This window comes from Podarcis tiliguerta (genome assembly GCF_965153285.1).
Source record: "Podarcis tiliguerta genome assembly, chromosome: 6".
Taxonomy (NCBI): Eukaryota; Metazoa; Chordata; class Lepidosauria; order Squamata; family Lacertidae; genus Podarcis; species Podarcis tiliguerta.
Window position 1 is genome coordinate 88,720,621 of NC_139539.1, and position 18,259 is coordinate 88,738,879.

The 18,259-nt window shown below is 47.5% G+C and overlaps 1 protein-coding gene across 2 annotated transcripts in view; it reads left to right on the forward strand.

Moving 5' to 3' along the window:
- Positions 1–18,259, forward strand: part of CACNA1E (calcium voltage-gated channel subunit alpha1 E) — a 444,647-nt gene that overhangs the window by 133,798 nt on the left and 292,590 nt on the right. For both annotated transcript variants that reach the window (XM_083445434.1, XM_083445435.1), the window contains exon 3: positions 3,668–3,933. In XM_083445434.1, coding sequence (XP_083301560.1) covers positions 3,668–3,933 — 266 coding nt within the window. The remainder of the gene's footprint in view (positions 1–3,667; positions 3,934–18,259) is intronic.

Sequence of the window (18,259 nt, forward strand, 5' to 3'; positions counted from 1 at the left end):
TTTCTTTTAGAGGACGTTTAGGAAGAAAGAATGGACTTCGGTGTACTAAGCTTGCAGTCTTCATTCAGTCACCTGTAAAATTATTGCTGCTTGTAAACTCTCCCCCCACTCTGCCCCCCGCGCCCCAATTATGCTCAGGAGAAATGGCTATTAAGCAGGCAGGTAGCCTGCAGAAATGAGGCATTTCCAGGAAACCAAGAGTACCTTTGCATTCATCACGAGTGCCAATTAAAACTGTGCTGTGTGAAAGCACCCTGAGACACAAGATGCGGTGAAAAGCCCATTGCTTCCTCCAAATGTTGATTTGCACAGCCATTTCCACTTCAGATTGCAGATTCCACAAGTGTCATCCGTGTGCATGGTGCACAGAGAGGTCCCTGCCTCCCAGGAGCTTACAGTGTAAATGTGCAGGGACACAGGGTACAAAGGGAAGAGTAAAGGATGAAAGTGAACAAGTGTGAGTATACAAACTTTGCATCTAGCTCACACACCAGATGCTATTGCACAACTGTTCCTGGATTGCTCCACTTCAGCCTGCCGCTAGGAGGCAATACATCCTTGGAACAGTGGGAGAGGAGGGGCGGTGGTAGAATCCCAGCAGGTAGAAATCTAGCATGTCAGGGAGAAGGCTCCGTGACATCTAGTTTTATTTTTTTTAAAATGTGTGGAGTTTTATTTGTACGTAGAGAACAAACTATTATGAGGATCCTTGCTGCAGGCTGTGAAGTAGGCTTTACTCTAATTAAATTAGAGAAGTGAGGATTAATAGGCTGAGCCAAAGGTTTCATGGACAAGGTGATTAGGGTGAGCATGATAAAAGAGAGAGAGGTGGAAGTGTTCTGGGACGGAAGGAGTTACAGACTTAAATGGAACTGAGTCAAGGGGGCAGAAGAGAGCCCATAGATCACAGTTCTAGATTAACAAAATGGCACACCATCTTTTTCTCCCAGTCCCCTTATTTTCCGCTGTGGCAAGTTGTGAAAGTGTGCCTTTTGGGAGTGTCAGGCAAAGTGACATGTTTTGCATTGCTGCAGTCAACTGGTGGGTTGGCTGCTGCAATGAGCTCCTCGTGGGGCCATCCTTAAAACATTCAGAAGCTCGTGTTTGTGCAGAATTTTTTTTTTTTTTTGGGGGGGGGGAAATGCAAATTCTTTCTTTTCTTAAAAAATAAATAAAAATCAAGTTTGGCAAGCTGTTATTGATTTGTCCCCCCCCCCCCAACATACATAGGAGCAGTTGGGATGCACGGAACAACAGTGGGAGGGAAGTGAGAAGTGTTTGTTGTGTGCTTCAGAACACATAGATTTCTCCCCACCATGATTTTAAGATCATTAAGTCTATGGTCTAAAATCACCCATTGACTCTGAACCCTTGCATCTTTTATCATCTTGGAGATTTAGCACTAGTTTGCCCATTTTATTTTTCTAGTTTACTTACAGATTTATAACCTGCTTTTCAACCAGCATTCTCACAAAGATTTACATTACGCATGGAAACACATGTCACAATATTGTTATAAGACAGGAAGGGGGTTGAGTTAGATGACCTCTCAGGGTCCAGCCCTGTGTTAGCTGTCAAATGTCATTCAGCTCCATCCCCCAATCCTGCCTTATCCCAGGATCCTTCGAATCTGTGGGACTGGCTGTTTTGGTGAGCAAATGATGGCTGCAGTGAGAGGCTTTAAGATGCCAACAGAGGCTGTCTCTTGGCTGACCTCTTTGTACAGAGATCCAGGTTTTCCGTTCTGCCACTTCTAGGTATATGTATGTGCTTCTTGATGTATTATGACATTTATAGACAACCTTCTCCACCTTGCTCAAGGAAGAACTCAGCATTTAGAAGCACAACACAAAAGGCTATTACAAACAGATAAGAACTTCCCCAAAGTTCAAATGTCAAGCACCAGCCCAGGCAATAATCAACCATTAAAATTCACAAGTATAGCCCAAATGAAAGTTGACTCCACTCCAAGTTAAAATACCAAAGTGCCCTTTTGGAAGGAAGCAGGAGTATCTCTGGAGAAGGGATGGTTTAGGGACCAGAAGGGCATCTTGGCTGTAAACACTGAATTATCATTTTCAGAAGGTCAGTTTCGCTCCTCCATTTCAGTTTCGCTCTTCCATTTCAGCCACCACGTCCCTAAATACAATAGAAGAGTTGACCAGAGATGCACAGAGCTGTTAAAACCCGAAGTTCCTTACCCATATGTTGTTCCTCATGTGAGAGATTGGGGAGGGGGGCAGCAGCGTGCACCAAACGTGTCTTGGGAGGGGATAGTGGTGAAGACCAGCCCATGAAGGACAATCTTCAGGGAAGCCTGAAGGAAAGATCTGGAGTATTTCAAAGTTTGTGGGTGCGGAGGGGAGCTGCTCTTCGAATCCCAGTTCTCAACCCACCTTCCTCTTGAGCTGGGTAAGGCGCTTGGGATTTTTCAGATAAGGAACAGGGGAGCCAACTCCAGCCTCCTCAAGCGACCAGCTGAGGAGAAGAACTCTTGACAGGCTGCGTTTTCTTGCTGCTCAGCAATCTTCCGCTGCTACCCAGGGACTCCGAGGTGATGTCTTTGTTCAGTCGTAGACCCCTCCTTTCTCATCCTCCGTTAGAAGAACTAATTTGGTTGCTCAACAGAAGCAACCCTCTCTCTCTCTCTCTCTCTCTCTCTCTCACACACACACACACACACACAAACAGAGGAAAACCAACCATTCCTAAAGCTTGCGGGCATGAAAAGCTTAGTCAAACCCATTGTTAGCACTCCTCTAACCGCCCCAGCTCCGCAACACAAATGTGATTAATTCTCTTGGGAGAGGTACATATGGAGGAGGGGGATATGCGGGCTCCCCTCCTACTCTCTCTCTCTCTTCGTGGAAAAAGAGATGATCTTTCTCTTTAGGAGGAGAAAGATGGAGCCGATTGCGAGGAAGTTAAACACTTCGCTCCCTAACTAGGCTGGAGTGGGTTGCAACCTGTTTCTCCACCTCTTCTCATAGGCTCTCGCCCAATTGCAGTCCCCCCTCCCCTTCCTGATGGGCAGATGGGAGAGCCTGAATCGCAGCCCCTTTGCTGTCTGATTTTGACAAGCACCCCGAGTGCCTCTGCACTGGATCCTTCGCGGAGGTCCAAGCAAGGAGGTGGAGGGGGGGAAGCCCCCCCTCTTTTCTTTTCTTTTTTTGTTGCCTCTAAACAAAGCCAGGAGGAGGAAGAGGAGGAGGAGGACGGGTCTGATTTAAAGCCTCGGTGCAGAGAGCTCCACGTAAAAAGAGGCAGAATCTGAGCTCGCCTCCCCAGCAAAAGCGACAGCAACCACCTGCTTCCTTTTAGGAGAAACCTGAACATTTCCTGCAAATTACACCATGGCTCTTTTTGCTTGCTGGGTTGGCCGATTTGGGTTGGGGTGATTTTTATCATCATTCTTTTTGCAACGCCTTGTGTTTCGTGTTAAAAGGATTGCATGCCTCTCTGCTAAACGTTGCTTCCAGAGGAATGGAGGAGTCGTTGAAAGCGGGGTTTTAAAAGCATCACCAAGAGAGAGAGAGAGAGAGAGAGAAGGAGGTGCTCTGGTGGGAACGCCACCCCCCCCCCCCGCTCACACACACCTTTACTGCTGCTTGCTACTTTGTGGAAAGGAGGGGGCCCTGATCGGATCACCTCTCTCTTTTCCTTCCAGGATGGCTCGCTTTGGAGAGGCGATGGCAGGCAGGCTGGGATCCGGAGATGGAGCTGCCGAGCAGAACAGGAACCGCCAGGGAGCCCCTGCCCCTTCGGGGGGGACCCCGGTAGCGTACAAGCAAACCAAAGCCCAACGGGCCAGGACTATGGCACTGTACAACCCTATACCCGTCCGTCAGAACTGCTTCACAGTCAACAGATCTCTCTTCATTTTTGGGGAAGACAACATTGTCAGGAAATATGCCAAGAAGCTGATCGACTGGCCATATCCTTTTCCCCTGTGTCCCCTTTCCATCTGACCCCCCCCCCCCAATGTATTCCCGTGACTGGTACCTGCTGAGCCAGCAACTGTGGGCAAAGGTAAGCTTCCGTCTCCCATTCCATTATGTAGCTGGAGGACCACACCGAGAGAGAGTGAGACCAAACCACATGCATGTCCCAACTCTCTTCCTTCCCATCCCCACTAGCCCACCTAGGCATGCTTGCAATTCTAGCCTTGCTGCTTGGGGAACCTGTATTCCTCTTCACCTTGCTCCAGCAGTTTGCACTGGGCTGGGCTGCAGAGGACAGACTGGCTTGGCTCTTTTGAGACAGCCACAGCCCAGCTTGTTGGCTGAAGAGATCTGGAATAGAATGCAATAGGATCCAGCCAACTCTAAAGACTAGGGGCATGTTCTGATGGCAAAATAATGGCTGAGCAAAGGGGAACTTGAGTTCGTATTTAATCGTTAGTTCCACATGCAAAAGCCAAGGTTCTCATTTTCTCAAGAAATGGAAATGTTCCCTGGGACTTAATCGGGGTGCTTCACTACCTGCCTCAGTAAAACATTTGGCCTTTTTGTAACAAATACATGCCAAGTGGGCATTGTGGTGCCTTTGATTCTGGTGTGGTGCAAGAGTAGGCAAGCTTTCAAATGGCACAGAATTCTTCATCAGGCAAGGAAATGCATCCTTTTTTTTGCGCCAATGGAAGTTGACCTGGTTGTAAGAATTGCCTGCCATTGGTTGAAATGGAGATATGTGCAGAACACCCTCTCTCTCTTTTGACACAAACAGTCCCTTGAGCAGAGTAGAACCCCACTGGTTAAATGGGTGATTTATAAATTTTGAAAATAAACAAACAAACAAAATTCCTATCCTTTTCTTTCTCTGCGGTAAATAATTGATTTAAAACAAAAAAACAAACAAACCTTAATCTCAATTCACTTTGCACACCATATTCACCATAAGTCAGCACACTGATGACCAACATGTCATGCGGTTCTTGCCAAACTCTCTTTGTTTGCACCCTGACTCTTTTGTAACAGCACTCCTATAGAACTGGCTGTGGGAACAGGTGTGCTGCTCAGGTGAGGCATTGCCAGCCCCACACTCTGCTTGCCAGCATCACCACATCATTCTGGGTGGAAGAGGCCATGTGCTCTTCTGTCACCGAATGGACTCCAAAGAGTTAGGAGGCTGAGCTTAGGGCACCTGAACCAGAGTAAGCCAACTGCGAGTTAAATTGGACTGAGCTCTGCACACACACCTTTGCTATTTACAGCAGCAGCATTTGCTGATAGTTTGCCATTAACTAATTGGAGCTGGAGCCCTCTGCCCCCCTCCTTTTGGACTCCAAAGCACAAGACACTGATGCATGGCATAAGTGCCTTAACTGCCTCAAGCCCACCCGCCGCCCACCCTTTCTCCCTGCCAGGCTTTTGTATTGCTGATTTCCAGTTCTAGCTATTCCGCCAAACAGCTCTTTTCGCTGCACTTGGCACACCCATGCTGCCAGTTGAGGGGGCTGCCCCTCGCTGTCGAGGGGATTGTGCCTTTGTCTCATTGAACTCAGCAGCCTAAGCAATACTGAGGTCGCAATCAACACTGCGGAAGGTAAACCAGAGACCGCCAGCCCTCTCCATTCAGCACCAAGGACAGCTCCCAGATCTCTCTGTCTGTCTCTGTCTCTGTCTCTCTCGCACATACTCTAGATTTCTTAATGCGGCCTTTGCCCACCTAGTGCCCTCCGGATGTTTTGCACTAAAACTCCCATCGGCCACAGGCCTGGGCTGGGCACCAGGTTGGTAAAGGCTGTTGTGACACTTAACACTCTACCTTTGCTGCTGCTGTTGTGAGGTTGGCTAAAGAATATTCAACGGCTAGGTCTCGCCATTTCAGAGAATGTCGATATATGCAGCGAGAATTCTATTTCGAGTTACCGATTTTGCCAAATGGGCATATATTCAGAGCGAAGGCGTGTGCGATCTCGCGTAAGCTTGGTGTGGACTGCATCGGAAGCCTCTTGCTGCTGTTGGCAGCCCTGCCCAGAACTGTGCCTCTCCAAGAGTGGTTGGTTCATTGGATTTCTCTCTCTGTTTGGCCGAGGGTGTGTGTTTGTGTGGAAGGAGGGCCTGCACAGAATAAGCATCCCCGTTCACTAGGCTCACAGAGACATGTTGCATCCTCCTGGTCGTAGAGACTAAACCACCCAGCGTCCAACGTGAAAGGCAGGTTCTACCTCCACTGCAACTGGTCCCCTAAGTGTAAGTGTTCCTTCACAGCCCATCCACATCGAGGAGAAAGTAGAAGGGATGCATTTGGAGACATTCCTGGGATGGGAATGACTGCAACATTTGGAGCAAGGCTTGTCCCTCTCTCCACAGTGTTTCAGCTCGCCCCCTGTTTCCTCTCTATAGAACTCAGCGGGAACTACTGAGAACTGATCCTGCTTCTGTCTGCTCCTTCACCTTCATAGCCCCACCCTGGCATTTGTCTCTTGCTTATCCTCAGGTGTGAATCTAGTGTGTGGTCAAATCCAGATACTGACTTTTATAGGAAGCAGGACTGCCAGCTTGGCTCTTGCAGCCATATTTGTGGGTGCCCGGTCCTTTCTTGGGGAATTTTGTGGGTGTCCGGGCACCCAGGGCCCCAGGGAGTTGGCACCTAGGATAGGAAGGTAGATGGCCATTCTTTATAGCACAATGACATGCTTTCTCTTCATTTTTGACAACACACGTTTTTCAGCACCGGCCACTTTTTCATGACCAGAAAGCAAAATATCCAGAGTGCCTTATTCTGCAGAATCTAGGAGCAGGATTTCATTGGCCCATAGAGTATTTCCAGGTGCAGGGGACAGTTCCATAAGTTCTTAACCAGCCAACGTAACAATAAGCAGATGACCACATAGTCTAGGAAGCAACATTAGAGGGGGGAAACAAGCCCAGGGCATACCTGTAGTAGCAGCAGCAGCAGCTGGAGCTTCCTTGTGGAGGCCTCCCTCCTCATGCTTCTCAAAACAATGTTCCTAGAGCAGGGGTGCACAACCTGTGCCGCTCCAGTTGTTTCTGGACTACAACTCCCATCAGCCCCAGCCAGCGTAGCCAGAGATCAGGGATGATGGGAGTTGTAGTCCAGAAACATCTGGAGGACCGCAGGTCGTGCACCCCTGTCCTAGAACATTTATTCTCTCCTCTGTCTCTGTACACAACAACAAGGGAAGTAAGAGGAAGCACAAGAAAGGCTGATATGGTGCTACCAAGAGTTGCAGCCATGTTGCAGCCAGAAATTGCCATCTTCTTTAGATGCTTCATACATGCCCAGACACTGGGGCTTGGCCTTCATGATGGTGGCTTTTGGCCGGGGCTTATCCAGATCATTTCTCTATGTCTCTGTGTGCTCGTGTCTCAGAGCCTCATCAGACGCAGCAGATAAATAAGAGGGTGCAACATTAGCCTTCGTAGCTGGCAGGTGTTCCAAAGTCTCTGGGTTGTCCAGTTCTGTTATAAATGCTAGGAGCCTGGCCATCTGCTCCCAACTAAACAACAGAGCACTCCCTCCTGCTGGCTGCAGGAACTGGCACTGTTGTCCTAGTTATAGCCCTGGCCATGGGTGACCTTGGTGAGGAGGCTGAGAACCGAAGGGGTGGTCCCATGGACCATAAAACATACCATGAAGCTGTGAGGAGATTTTCGCTCCTTGAGTCAGCCCACTGACAAGTGCACCCCACCTGGGAATTGCATGCAGGCTCCCCGGACAGAGAAACGTGGGGCACAATGGGCTTATGTGAATGTGTTTGTTTACTAAGCCTCACTCAGTGCATGCCTCCATTTGGTCTGGAGGCCCTCTACACTTTCAGCCTCCCATGGAAGAGTTGGTCTTTGCTTGCTAGGTGTTGTGCCCGGTGGTAAAGGAGACGCAACCCATCAAAGCAGTTCCACTTGTCCTGCTTTTTGTGTTAATTAGGCTTTGCTCTGCCATATTGAATAGTTTAAAAGCTAAGTACCTCCCTATGGCGTTGCTGCTGTGTTTTATGCTGGTTTCTAATAAATAAAATAAAGTTATTTGGGTGGGGTTCTCCCTGTTGTGATGCATCTTTTCCTGGTTTTAGCATTTTCTCGGGGATTCCATTTTGCTTTTAATGTCTCTGTAAAACACCCGGAAAACCTGGCTGGATGTGTGCACTAGGCAATTCAATAAGTACTTACTTTTGCTGACTTGCAGCAATTGGGCACCATCCAGCAGGTGCCCCGCTGGAGCTCTTTTTACAGGTCTTCTTTTACTTCAGTGGAGCTTGTGGTGAAAATGGTGCCCAGTATGGGAGGGTTGTTCATTGCCAGTGTGCGTGAAGCAAATATGCAATATTCCTGGCACTTTCATATTTAGCTGGGTACAAATCTGCTGAAAATATTTAGCTGCGTATTGTATCTGTAGGTCCTCCAGTTCATGCATCTTGTGCAATGACTTAACTATGCAAAAGAGTTCTATATCCTTGCCTACCTTCTTAAATGAGGGATGCGGGTGGTGCTGTGGGTAAAACCTCAGCGCCTAGGGCTTGCCGATCGCATGGTCGGTGGTTCGAATCCCTGCGGCGGGGTGAGCTCCCGTCTTTTGGTCCCAGCTCCTGCCCACCTAGCAGTTCGAAAGCACCCCTAAGTGCAAGTAGATAAATAGGTACCGCTGTATAGCGGGAAGGTAAACGGCATTTCCGTGCGCTGCGCTGGTGCTGGCTCGCCAGAGCAGTTTCGTCACGCTGGCCACGTGACCCGGAAGTGTCTCCGGACAGTGCTGGCTCCCGGCCTCTTAAGTGAGATGGGCGCACAACCCTAGAGTCGGACACGACTGGCCCGTACGGGCAGGGGTACCTTTACCTTTACCTTTACCTTCTTAAATGAGGGCTTGTCCATGCTTCTGCTTGTCCTGTGCCTAGAAAACATGGTTTTGAGTGGTTTTCTGCTTGTTCCGTGCTTTCCAGGCATACGTCCAAGCAGTTTTGCCTTTGCTCCGCAGCTTTCCCTTGAAAAATGCACGCTTCACCACTGAATCGGAAAAAAAACAGCAATCCATGGGAAATCATTTTGGTTTGATTCAGCAGTTTTCAGAGGTGTGGATGAGCCCTTTGTTTAATGCTTGCATGATGTTTAATGGAAACATGTTCATGCATATTCATAGGTGTGCATGAGCACACAATAGGTCCTGTGAATCATAGCCTGTAGGTTAGGCCCATTAAGAAGAAAATATTGAAGAAGAATTCCCCCACCCACCATAAAGTGAACTTGATAAAAGGAAGAAAAAAACTTATTTCAAACATTTCTAGCTATTCTTCCTAATTAATATGCTTTTTGATGATGCTGGAACACACTGGAAAGGAGATGATCAATGCTTCTAGCCATTACAACTAAATGAAAAGTTTGTGTTCAGAGGCAGCCTACCATTGAATATTTGATGCTGGAACAACCCAGGGGGGATGCTATTGCTTTCCTGCCCTGCTTCCTGGAAGCATCTGGTTGGTCACTGTTGGAAACAGGATGCAGGACTCAATGGTCCCTCGGTCTGATCCAGCAGGGCTTTACTTCTGTACTCAGAATGAGTTCCGCTTATGTATTTGGAAATTCATTGTAACGGAACGTTTTCAGAATGAAGCTTATAAAAAGAAAACCAGCTCCATTTTCTTTCCTACAGCATGTTGTACATTTACACTGAGAAAGTCATGCTGGCAGGCGTGGGCAAGGGGGAAATGTTTCCGTGTGCATTTTCCAAATATATCCATCCTGATTTGGTGAAGGGAAATTTCAAAGGCTGCACGTAGTAGCCCAGCCTGCACCCCTAAAGCCTGTAGGTGAAGTCGAGAAGTAAGCAGCTTTTCTTTCTGAAGCTCTGACAGTTTCAGTCTCCTTGGTTCTGGCTTGACGAAGTGTCTAAGCAGACATATGCACAGGATATTATCCTGCAAAAGAAGCAGAAAAAAGGCACCACCCATGCAATTCTTTTTTGGGGTCTACCATTTATTAGCTTAACATGTTTCATTGCCAAGAATTAGCCAAGGTATTAGTCATCTTCAGTTTGTACATTGCTGAAGGGGTTTGTTACTTTCCTGTGTCATTAATAGCTTTCCATTTCCTTCTTTCTTTGGCGATCCTTCGTAGCCATATAAGATTGCCTACCACGAACACGGTTTTAACGATGAGTCCATAAGTGACTGTGGAGACCAATTCTGAATCCACACGTCCTTCCACAGTGGGAGCATAGGTTTCCATGGCGGGAGTTGATCATGGTGTGGATTTGCCAAGCGTGCCTTCCTCTTAGCACGTTTCTCCCTTTTGTCCTGAGTTCGAGCATCTTCAAAGTTCACGACACCTTTGCTGAAGGCTGTTCTCTAATTGGAACACTCGCAGGCCAGTGTTTCTCAGTTGTCGGTGTTTTTATGCTACCTTTTTAAAGATTTGTCTTGAGAGTGTCTTTAACAGGGGTCAGCAAACTTTTTCAGCAGGAGACCAGTCCACTGTCTCTCAGACCTTGTGGGGGGCCGGACTATATTTTGGAAAAATAATAATGAACGAATTCCTATGCCGCACAAATAACCCAGAGATGCATTTTAAATAAAAGCACACATTCTGCTTATGTAAAAACACCAGGCAGGTCCCACAAATAACCCAGAGAGGCATTTTAAATAAATGGACACATTCTACTCATGTCAAAACAAGCTGATTCCCGGATTGTCCGCGAGCCGGATTGAGAAGGCGATTGGGCCGGATCCGGCCCCCAGGCCTTAGTTTGCCTACCCATGGTCTTTAAAGTGGAAGCTATTCTTCTAATTCTTATAATGGAAGCTATTCTAATTCTTCCCAATTCCAATGCATACCAGGGTCTGCTGAAGACATTTTGTTGCTTGACGTAGGAAAATTTAGATGCTGCCTCTAAATGTTCTGTGGCACATTTCAGCACTGCTTCTACAGGAGGACCAGAGCTTCCCAGTCCCTCTCTTGCTGCCCATAATGGAACTCAAAATCTACTACTCCACCTCTTGTCTCATGGCAGGCTCACCCATACTGCATTAAACACATGCACATAAGCAGGTACCCTACACTCATTGGGGCCATCCAGGCAATTACTGCCTATTTCCACCCATGCTATCTGAGATCCTTGACCTGGAGAGGCTGGGGATTGGAGGTGGCCCCTTTCTCATGAAGAACATGCACTCTACCTCTAGCAATGAGCTTCCCTACCTCGTATTGATTATTGGCATGTCCTCTACAACGATGAAAAGTGGAGTGTGTGTTTTCAGATCACTGGCATTCCACCATTCCTTGCGGAAGGCAGTCTTGTTGCATTTCCACTGATGGCATCAAGACTCTAGGAACATAAACCGTTGTTAGGGCAGAGGTGGGGTACTTTGGAACCAGTGGTCAAATGCAGCCCTCACTATTCTGACCTCAGAGCTCTCTCCAGGCCTACGGAGCAGTAATGGTGGCTCATGTATGTTATCAAAGGTCTAGTGGCAAAATATGGATGGCGGTTTGTCTAAAAATACATACTGAACTGATGGCATTCATTGGCTTGGCCCTGATTCATATTTTTTTTGGGGGGGGGAGGTGCTGTGGCTTAAAGCTTGGCAGAAGCCATAATATTTCCAAGACCTTTGTCTATAACATTAGAAATCGTATTTGTAACCAACCAGAGGAGCATCTATGAGGTTGTCCCATTTTGCTTCCATGGCAGTCCCCTCGTTGTTTGTGAGGCCTGAACATCTTCCTGGAGGGATAACCATGCTGAACTTTTTGCAGCAAAAAGCCAGCAAAGAAGTCTGGTAGGACCATAAAGCCTTAACAGACTTACTGTGGCATAAGCTTTTGTGGACTAGTGCCCACATCATCGGATGCATGAAATGTTATTCTTGGTTGGGATAAAATAAGCAGAGAGTTTTTGAAAGAAATCTAGACAATGATTAAAAACCGATAAACCTTCTGTCCTTCTTGTTTTTCATGGACATTCAACTTCACCTTCAATCTTCGCCCTGCCGTGCGTTTGCACGTGTATGATTTCAGACAGCTGATGAAATGGTCTCTTGTCCACAAAAGCTTATGTCACAACAATAAATCTGTAAAGAACCAGAGGACTATTTATTGCTTTTGATCTAGCCCTCTAGTGACTGGTTGAAGGTCACCCAGTAAGATGCATTGCAGAGGTCAACAATTATCTCCTTGGTTGATGTTCAACACACCCGGCCTACCACCCGGCCTACCACACAAGGAAAGGAATAGAGCACCTGAAATGCATTGTTCCCAAAGCCAAATGTAAAGTTCCAGCTAATGCTTCATAAATGTGAATTAAATATTGAATGAAAGTGGTTAATCATCGCCTAAGTATTCATAATGAGCTGGGAATCTGACCTCCTTATTTCTTCAGTCAACAGAAGCCCCCATTCTCTGCTCAGATGCCATTCTGTGTCTTAATTAGAAAGGATGAAACTCTAATTTTCTGCATCCTCGTGCAAACTCACTGAGCAGGCACCAACCCCTTTATTTCCAGGAGCTCATAAACCGGAAAGCTTTCAAAGAAATTCCCGAACTCTTATTGTATGACACAGGTATCTCTCTTGTACTGATTGTGTCCTATTTATTTAGAAGCACATAGCTCATCACGGCCCAGCAGGATCCAGGCTTTTAGGGGAACCTGATTGCAGGGTCCTGAGGGGGTCAAGGCTCAAAGGGTCCTGGGGCAGGTTATGCTGTCCCAGGTGGGCAAGAGGTGAAGTTATAGAGAGAGAGCATGAAAGGTCAAGGGGTGGAGGTTTAAGGCAAGTAGGGGTTGAGCTTCCCAAAAACAGCAGAGTAGGAGTAGGAGCTTATGTATCAAAGGCCATTCTTTTCTGAGATGAACGCCTCAGACTGAGGACTAAGTGTTGAGGCCAGGGCTTTTTAAATTTAGCTGAAGTTGGTGTCGTGACCCTTGAGGTTTGTTGTTGTTTAGTCGCTTAGTCGTGCCCGACTCTTCGTGGCCCCATGGACCAGAGCACGCCAGGCACTCCTGTCTTCCACTGCCTCCTGCAGTTTGGTCAAACTCATGTTAGTTGCTTTGAGAACACTGTCCAACCATCTCGTCTTCTGTCATCCCCTTCTCCTTGTGCCCTCCATCTTTCCCAACATCAGGGTCTTTTCCAGGGAGTCTTCTCTTATGAGGTGGCCAGAGTATTGGAGCCTCAGCTTCACTATCTGTCCTTCCAGTGAGCACTCAGGGCTGATTTCCTTCAGAATGGATAGATTTGATCTTCTTGCAGTCCATGGGAGTCTCCTCCAGCACCATAATTCAAAAGCATCAATTCTTCAGCAATCAGCCTTCTTTATAGTCCAGCTCTCCCTTCCATACATTGCTACTGGGAAAACCATAGCTTTAACTATATGGACCTTTGTTGGCAAGGTGAGGTTAGTTGACTGTATACTCCACCCCAGTTGCATCATCACATAACCAGTAATTTGAGCAACCGGGGCACTTTGCAGCATTCCTTGTGACATACGATGACTGGTTCAGGATGAAAGAAATCTCCAAGTATCACTTCTCTCTGGTCCTATGTGTAAAGCAACATGCTTGTGTCATTAGCAACATGTGTTGACTTGGTGATACAGAGACAAAGGAGCTGAGAGATTCAATGTGACCAGAGCTTACATTCAGCACAGTGGGGAGCATCTCCCAGAAACAGACAGGCTGGGAACAGATGCTGTATAAAGTGTGCACCAGGCAGGCAAGGGCATGCTAGCTGTTGCCCAAGCAAGAAGCCCAGGCTAACCTAAAAATAATTATGCCCAGGCCAGTGAGGTAAGATCTTGTGTTGCAGCCAGTGCTTATAGGTGCTACATGAAGTTGCTACAGTAAGTGCCACACTTTTTAACAACAACAACAACAACAACATAAAGGTGCTGGTACTTCGTACCCTTGTGTGCCATCTGAAAGAAAACCACTGGTTGCAGCCATGCTTGAGGCTGGCAAAGAGAATGCCACTCCTCTTTCTCCTCTACATTGCAGCTGGCTGTGGTCAAATCCTGGGGTCTCTGAAACTAGTTTTTGCTGGGATGTTTAGAAGGTGCATGCCAGCATTGCCTACCTGTCAGTTCCTTTGAACCAAAGCAGAAAGTGGGATGACTTAGGACAGAGCGAACTTTACCAACATTCTTCTAATGAGGGGGCACTGTAATTGCATACTATTATCAGATAATGTAGCAATGCCTACTTATTTTCTCTTTTGTAATTGTACACTGGGGGAATCAGTTTTGGTAGCTTTTAACCACCTCTTGACAACTTGCGTGCTTCTGTCTGAACAGCCTTTTGAGGCACTGCAAATTCGAACCCCCCACGGGTTTCTTTGTCACTTTCCCTCAATCATACTTGCTTTGGAGAGGTATCTTTTGGATCTAATCAATCTGAAAGGAATCTGCTCTTTTCAATGATGGTTTTTGAAGGGCTGTTTTCTGCAATCAGCAGCATCGGGCAGTGAGGTTCTTCATAAATGGTGCCACTTCAGATGGGAGGATGGGACAGTGCGTGAGTAAATGCTATCCTCTAGCAGAAAAACCTCCCTGCATGCAGGTAGGTAGAAGGTCAAAAGGAATGCTAGGCTGAACCCTTTTCCCTGACAGGTTCATTTCCTGGTGTTTAGGGAGGGTTTATTTGTGGGCAAGGGGCTGAAAACATCTTACCATGCAGCCTGTCATTTGCAGCCTGATGTGGTATAGTCTAGGGAAAAGCTTTGCTGCCTGATTTTGCTAATTCCACAAATCTGCCCTTCCATGGATGACTTAGAAGAAAACCAACTGGGGATCATAGTGGTGGAGGAAAGATTGGGTTTCTCATCCAAATCCAGTTGACTAGGTAATAAGGATAAAAATAACTAGGAGGTGGTGATTCAGTTCTGCATATCTGCTGGGTAAATGTGTAATTATTCCAGCAGCCTGTGCCGTTTTGCTCTCCAATGTAAATATAGGGTGATGCATAGGTTGGAAATATGAGACAATGGTTTTTTGTTTCCTGGGAAGCAAGCGGGTCCCTGGGCATTTCAAGCCTAAAAGCCAGATTTAGTGACATCCGAGTGGAGCGGCTCTTTTTGCTGTTAATGTGTGTAGCAACAAACTGCATTTATTTCGGCTATTGCTATGGTATGGAAGCATCTTGGGCAGTTTGATATAGAAAAGAATGAATCGATTGAACCCTGAGTGAAAATCTAATGCAAACCCAGAGACCGCCAACCTCTTGTCTATCAGCTGAGCAGCAGTCAGTGGCCAGGCCTCCTGCCTTGATTTCATTTACATGGTTGCTTGGAAAGTTACAATTCGGTTAGGCTGTGAGATGGAAAGCGCAACCCATCAATATCTGCTAAATTCATCTTCTATTAATCATATTTGACCACAACAAGAGGCCCAAAACAAATGTCCTGGCCTTACAAAGACTAAGCGTGGAGCACTGGATGCCTTGGAGAATTACGCATTGACAATCCGGGCTCCTGCCAAGATTACGTGGTGTACATTGCTGACTGGCCAGATCCTTCAGCTGGAGTTGGGGGAGAGGCGTGGGCTTTTTTTGGAGAAATAGTTTAACCCAATGAAATGACCATGTGTGATGCACACTGTGAGAGAATTGCTGGCTGTGGGCCACATGGATTCTACAGTTCCGCAAGGCATTGTGTTGCAGAATTCAGATTCTGAGAAACTCAACTTTCATTGGGAAAAAATAAGAAGGGAATGATCCATCCAAATGCATAACAGAGGATCCCCAAAGGCAGGGGTCAGCAAACGTTTTCAGCAGGGGGCCAGTCTACTGTCCCTCAGACCTTGTGGGGGGCCGGACTATATTTTGAAAAAAATATATGAATGAATTCCTACGCCCCACAAATAACCCAGAGATGCATTTTAAATAAAAGGACACATTCTACTCATGTAAAAACATGATGATTATCGGACCGTCTGCAGGTCGGATTTAGAAGGCGATTGGGCCAGATTCGGCCCCCGGGCCTTAGGTTGTGTGCTGGTCCGGGGGGGGGGTTACCGTGAAGCGTAGTCAAAGTTCGGTCCTGGGCTGAGGGTCTGGAGACTGTCCACCAAGGGCGAAGCGGGGTCCAAAGCAAGAAGCCGGGTGTGGTCGGGATCTCCGGAAAAACAGGTCTGGGTGCTGGCAGAAACAGGTTTCCAACGTTGTTGCTCCCACAACCTTGGACTGGGCTGACTGGCCTTTATCTCCTCTGAGGCCAGGGACGGTCCTGGCCCACAGGTGACCCACCTTTCCTGGCCTTAAGGCGAGCACTCCTCCTGAGAGAACCCAGTTCCCTCCGCCTCTCTGCCCTGAGCCTCTGCAGCTCAGGAGAGGCTGGAGGGTTACTGGACCCAGGGGCAGCTTCACCTTCCCCTGACAGGGCTGGGAGAGGCGCACCTGCAGGCAATGGGTCCTCAATCACCTCCGGAGCCAGAGTGGATGCATCTGGTGTCTGCTCCTGAGGATCCGGCACAGGTGCAGGCCCTTCAGATTCAAGCCCCTGCCCCAGCTCAGCTGGCCCTGGAGGCGGGGACTCCTGTGCAGGCTGGGACTCCTCAGATTCAGCTTCTGAATCAGATTCCCAGGCCATCACAGGTTGCCTACCCATGCCCAAAGGCATTATGGAGTTCTTTCATCCAGAGGTGGAGCTAGCTGCTCTGGCACCTGAAGCGGCACACATGCTGTACACCTGAGGGGCGGGGCTAGCCACTTGTGGGGGCAGGGCCAGCATCCTAGGGAAGCGGCATGGCAATATCACCCCCCCCCAGGGATGACACCCGGGGCGGACCACACCTACCACACCCCCTTACTCTTCCTATGCCTTCATCCCGCACCTTGTCCTCAGCCACTACCCAGCCACTGTCTGACCATTGCCCAGAATGGGAGGCTCATCCACATCTGCCATTGGCTGTGCTCCTCAGGGCTCTTTATGCATGTGTGCAAGCTAGGAGCCTGTGCATCAGAACCCTAGGAAAGAGGAGGCCACTGGATTCCTCAGTGGGAGACGCAGATGGACCTCCCATTCACAGCAATGGACAGATATAGTGCTATGAGCCCATCAGAACATGCATTTGACCAAGGTTGGTTGGTTGCAGGCAGGGGAAAGGGCTCCACAATAATGCCCTATTGGAATTTTGCTGTTTCCTTCAAGGGTGGGAAAGGTTGCACTGAAATTTGCTCAGAGCCTAGGTGCGTCCAGCAATTCCAGGCAATCACCTACCAGGACTCAGAATTGTGGCCTGCAGGAGTAGCATTGCATTGCCCATTCAAGTACTCTTAACAGTGTGTGATGCAAGGTTGTGGAAGCTTGGTCGGTGACTTAGGAGAGTATCACATGATGCAGCAAAATTACATAAGAGCATTAGACTGTCCAACAGTTGCACAATATGGGTAGACTTTGGGTATTGCTGCGGTTAATACAGTACAGTGCAAGAGATAATATAAAGAGGGGTTCCTGTATGGCTTGACCTAGAGAAGACTTCCAATCTAGTTGGGCCAGGAAAGAGAAGACAACTTGTTGTGGAACAACATTGTGCTGCCTAATTTTCACCACCTGATCAATTAAAACAGGAAGCACGGACTGTCTCCAGTTGTTCCACAGGCTCAAGACCTTTAGAGCTACACACGACATTTGCCATAGGATAGCAACCCCACATGCAAAAGCCCTGCCTGATTCAAATCTGGAATGTTCCCCTGACAACAGACAGAGAACGTTGGAGGGGACAGAAAATGCACATTCAGAGAGCAAAGGAGGAGTCGCTGGCTTCCTTTCTGAGTTTTTTGTTCTCTCTCCTCTGCACAGCTAATTTTCCCTGTGTGTTGGAGGGAAGAGAGGAATAAGAGAAAATTAGGTACACAGAGGAGAGAGAAGGGAGTGAAATAATGGAATGAAAAAGTTTTTTGTCCCTTCCAACTTTCTTGCCTGTTGGTGGGGGAGCCTTCCTAATTCTCAACAGGCAGAGTATTACACAGTTGTAACACTCCCTAACCCATTTACAACACAATCCTGTGCAGGTTTACTTAGAAGGAAGTACCACTTAGGCCAAAGAGTCTTACTCACTAGACACTGGGGTTAGGATTAGAGAATTACATTGGTTTTATACCATATTAACTGCCCTTGGACATATTCTATCATTTGGCATAAGAAATGTCTGTAGTTTAGCTGGCAGGGAAGTTTTATTTTTAAAACCAGGTTTTTCTTTTCTTTTAGGCCAATAAATATCTATGAGTTTGTGAGCTAGTCACTTTTGTGGAGTTATTTTCAAGGATGGCTTTTAACTACTTTGAGTTGCTTCCAAGCAGAGATATGGGAGCT